This window comes from Babylonia areolata, chromosome 33, assembly GCF_041734735.1.
Source record: "Babylonia areolata isolate BAREFJ2019XMU chromosome 33, ASM4173473v1, whole genome shotgun sequence".
Taxonomy (NCBI): domain Eukaryota; kingdom Metazoa; phylum Mollusca; class Gastropoda; order Neogastropoda; family Buccinidae; genus Babylonia; species Babylonia areolata.
This window is the reverse complement of record NC_134908.1, coordinates 8,866,121-8,871,120: the sequence shown is the minus strand read 5'-3', so window position 1 is coordinate 8,871,120 and position 5,000 is coordinate 8,866,121. Positions and strand designations below refer to the sequence as shown.

Here is a 5,000-nt window from a genome sequence, read left to right as displayed (position 1 = left end):
TAGCCGTTTTCTCTGGATCTAGATAGATGTACAAGTTCAGTTACACCCGCTGGGAATGTACGACACGGTCGATTCAATTTTTCTTTTATGTTCATTCTAGTTTTATAGTTTTAAAGTTGATATGAAAATTGAGTATTTTCTTAAACTAATAACATGTAGAGCCAAGTACAAGTACTTCTAAACGTCGTATGAAGTGAAAAGGACTTCGTTTTGAGAAAAGTCAAGACTGGAAATTTTTACGTTTCATCAAGGGCATTAACTCTCATGGTTTTTTTTAATTTTTTTATTGTGAATTCTGACTGATTTTGTTGATATTTTTATTTACAGTTTAGGGCATAATCCAGTAAGTGATGAGGCGTTCACAAATCTTTATCTGAATAAATATTTAACGGTCTCCTTCTCCAACTTTCCATCACATGTTATCGTGTATTGTCGATTGAATATAGGATTGAACGGGCAGGTCAACAACTTGAAACAAAATGGCGTCGTTCGCGTTCGCGAAGAATATGAGCACGCGCTTTGAATATGTATAAATATGTGTACGCAATTATTTTTGCCCATGACCTTCAGGGCTCAGCCAATAGATCTATAAAGTCCACTCGTCGTATTGATTTTAATATTTTCCGAAAAAGACCACTTGGGCGAATGAACATTGTGAAAGCCCTGTACACTGAGAGTAAAACACACAAGCTTTGTATGTATTGAGTATAATTTCAGAATGTAATGTTTAAGATGAGGAAGATCAGTTAAAGCAAATTAAGTCCCCTGGCATTAATTACATATTAATTTCCCTTTTTTACTATCTGCACCAAAGACATGCACCAGAAATATAACTTCCATGCTTAGCAAATTTCCCTTTTTTACTATCTGCACCAAAGACATGCACCAGAAATATAACTTCCATGCTTAGCAAAAGAAGTTTCTGTTTGAAGAAAAAATGATAAAAATGACTGCTCTTGTTGTTGTGTCAGAATATCAGATCAAAGTGCCAAGCTTAGAGAATAAAAAAAATATAAATATAACAGTAAATTCAGTTTGCATATAATTTGGCTTCTTTTTATTTTATTTTATTTAAAAAAATTTTTGGGGGGGCCCATCCCAGAGGTGCAATATTGTTTTAAACAAGATGACTGGAAAGAACTGAATTTTTCCTATTTTATGCCAAATTTGGTGTCAACTGACAAAGTATTTGCAGAAAAATAACAATGTTAAAGTTTACCACGGACACACAGACACATACACAGACAACCGAACACCGGGTTAAAACATACTCACTTTGTTTACACAAGTGAGTCAAAAATTTAAAGAGTCTATCATCCCACTTCTTTTTCTTTGCTTATTAATGAAACTTTCTATCTTAAAAAAAAAATCATTTAAAAAAATCTATCTTTTGTGTGTGTGTGTGTTTCATTGTGGTTTTTTTTGGGGTTTTTTCTTCTTTTTTTTTTTTCTTCTTTTTTTTTCTCAAGTCCTGACTAAGCGCGTTGGGTTACGCTGCTGGTGAGGCATCTGCTTAGCAGATGTGGTGTAGTGTATATGGATTTATCCTCCTTGAGCTGCTGATACTGATACTGATACTGAACTTCGCATTAAACATCATTGACAATGGGAGGTGTACTGTCCTGCTGCACTTAGCATTGAACAGGAATTTTCATTTCGGTTGTTACAGACGATGATTATTCTCTGAACGTTTCCGTGCACTTGTTTCAGACGATATTCTATGAATGTTTCATTTCAGTTGTTACAGACGATGTCATCATATGAATGTTCCGTTTCACTTGTAACGGACGATATTCTATGAACGTTTCATTTTACTTGTTACGGACGATATCATCATATGAATGTTCCGTTTCACTTGTAACGGACGATATTCTATGAACGTTTCATTTTACTTGTTACAGACGATATCATCATATGAATGTTCCGTTTCACTTGTAACAGACGATATTCTATGAACGTTTCATTTTACTTGTTACAGACGATATTCTATGAACGTTTCATTTTACTTGTTACAGACGATATTCTATGAACGTTTCGTTTTACTTGTTACAGACGATATTCTATGAACATTTTACTTGTTACAGACGATATTATTCAATGAACTTGTTACAGACGATATCATTCTTCAGATTATAGACGGGTGGAAAAAGTGTTGTGCAAATCGCTTTTTCCCGTGGTCTGTCTTCCAAACGGTCAGGAAGTGTTTTAATTGTCACAACGTTTCACCAGCTGTTGAGACCTTTAGGTTTGATCGATTTTGATTATTGTTGTTGTTGTTGTTTTGTTTGTTTGTTTGGTTGGGTTTTTTTTTTAGTTATTGTGATTTTTATTTATTTATTATTTTAAAAAGAAATGTTAGGTGAAGTTAATGAGACGAAGTAAAACCTTCCTTCCCACCTGTTGCCCTAACTTGGCCACGTACCACTGGGCTACGCGAGTGGGGGGAGAGGGGGGGCGGGGGTTGGGGGGGGGGGGCGGGGTTGGAGCGCAATTTTACAGCACAGTGTCAGTATCAGCAGCTCAAGTTGGCGTCACTGCGTTCGGACAAATCCATATACGCTACATCACATCTGTCAAGCAGATGCCTGACCAGCAGCGTAACCCAACGCGCTTAGTCAGCACAACCATGATGATCATGTGTTCGGGGTGTCCCAGTGTGTGTGTGTGTGTGTGTGTGTGTGTGTGTGTGTGTGTGTGTGTGTCATTCAGTTGCAAAAAATCAACAAAAAAACCACCACCACAAGCACAACAAAACAAAAACAAAACAACAGACCATGAAAAAAAAAAATTATTAACGGTTGTATTTCACAATTTATGGTCTGCTTCAACCTTTTTTCTAATACCTTAATGCATATCCCACCAAGTTTACAAACGTGCTCATAAAATCCTGAAATCAAGGGAAGAAAATTGTAGGACTTGAACTTTTACGGGCACAGTTTGAAATAGTTGATTTGATCGGATATGTTGAATGTGCATTACCAGTGCTGGGAGAATTTAAGAAAGCATATTGGTGACAGATCAGAACGTCAGTTTGACAGTAATAGTCGACGGGCGCCACAGCCGAATGGTTAAAGCGTTGGACTTTCGATCTGAGGGTCCCGGGTTCGAATCAATGTGACGGCGCCTGGTGGGTAAAGGGTGGAAATTTTTACGATATCCCAGGTGATATGTGCAGACCTGCTAGTGCCTGAACCCCCTTCGTGTGTATACGCAAGCATAAGATCAAATACGCACGTTAAAGATCCTGTAATCCATGTCAGCGTTCGGTGGGTTATGGAAACAAGAACATACCCAGCATGCACACCCCCGAAAACGGAGTATGGCTGCCTACATGGCGGGGTAAAAACGGTCATACACGTAAAAAGCCCACTCGCGCATATACGAGTGAACGTGGGAGTTGAAGCCCACGAACGCAGAAGAAGAAGACAGTAATAGTCTCGTTTGCAGTTAGACCATAGGATATTTTGACTTGAGTCTTAAATTTCATGAACGATGCTGAACAATTACTGAGCACTCTCAGAAGGGTGTGTTTGTGTACGGTGTGGGGCGTGTATGTTTAAACGTCTGTTTGTGTGTACGTCAGTGTGGTCAAAACCAACAATACAACAGTCTGGTGCGATGTTCCAATAATATGTTAATGCGTTAAAGACCTGCTTTTCTTTTGATTGTCCACGCGCCATCGTACGCAATTACACTTGCCCGTTCGCATTTACCCTCAGGAGACCCTGCAAATTCAAACGTCTGTCGACAAAACGTTGGAAAGAATTAGCGGCAGACGATCTTTTCCTGGAGTGGTGCAACCAGTCGGAGAAAGTCTTCAAAAGCAAAAGAACTACGTTTGACTATCGAACGACATGTTATCTTTACAGTACACACGTTGTGCTGATAGCTTCGTCTGGATCGTTCACAATTAGCGTGCGCAATAATTAGATATACCTACCTTATATGTGCAGGGAAGCAAGTCCTGTTGTCGTCATGACCAACAATGTGTGGAGAGTGCTCGCCCTTGGTGTAGCCTTTTTGGGCGGCTGCATGTTCGCGATTCTGTACAGCTCGTCGTCTGCAAAGCTCGTGAGTATAATGTTACACATTTTGTAATTTGATGCCTAAACGTTTGTTGGAACCATGCATGTAATTACAGCGTTATAAAAGGTAAAGTCTTATCTCAGCGTCCTAAATTTAGGGATCTATTTTACCGGCAATTTTTGTGCCGGCATTGATGAAACGGTGTTGTGCCTTAGATACTGAGATGTTGTTACGCATTTTTCAATGGTTTTCGACTCATTTTGAACGTTAACGTGTCGCCATCTTGCTCTTTCCGTGTTTTTTGTTTGTTTGTGTGGTTTTTTGTGTTTTGTTTTTGTTGGGGTTTGTTGTCACGTTGTTGTTGTTGTTGTTTTTTGTTGTTGTTGTTTTTTTTGTTTTTGTTTTTTTTGTTTTGTTTGTTGTTTGTTTGTTTTTGTTGTACGTTTGTTTGTTTGTTCCGCAAACCATGAAAATGCAAATTAAAAGAACCGTGACGGCGGATTGAGACTTGTCAATGTCCGGGTTCGGCCGGGTTCATGTTACGGGTCATTTCGCGTCGTATTGTGCCTATTTCTTGATTAGAAGGGTCGACTACACGCGGCATGTCATTTATCATAAGCCTCCATTGCAGATATACTGACGCGAAAGTTTCGTCTGAAAAGCTCAGTGCAATAATTTAGGACGCGAAAATAGGACTCGATGCATATGACTATGTTGATTGAAATCATGCGCGTAATCACAGCGCTAAAACCTTCCGGCCGAACATCGTTTTCCTGATTTATAACGTGGAGCGATGGCCAATTAAGTGGTCAAGTTATGCGCTCGACAACCGAGGAAGCGAGAGCCCGCCCGCGGGTTCGAATCCCATATACGGACTGAGATTTGTACTCACACCCCACACCGGACCTTGAGTGGTAGTCTGGGTGATAGTCTTTCGGACGAGACGATAAACCGAGGTTCACGGCATATCAATG

The 5,000-nt window shown here is 39.5% G+C and overlaps 1 protein-coding gene across 1 annotated transcript in view; it reads left to right on the top strand.

Moving 5' to 3' along the window:
* The window catches only part of LOC143277247 (putative methyltransferase-like protein 24), a 39,090-nt gene that overhangs the window by 19,201 nt on the left and 14,889 nt on the right, over positions 1–5,000 (top strand). The window contains exon 2 of the mRNA XM_076582028.1: positions 3,954–4,071. Within this exon, the coding sequence (XP_076438143.1) occupies positions 3,976–4,071 (96 nt within the window). The 5' untranslated portion in view covers positions 3,954–3,975. The remainder of the gene's footprint in view (positions 1–3,953; positions 4,072–5,000) is intronic.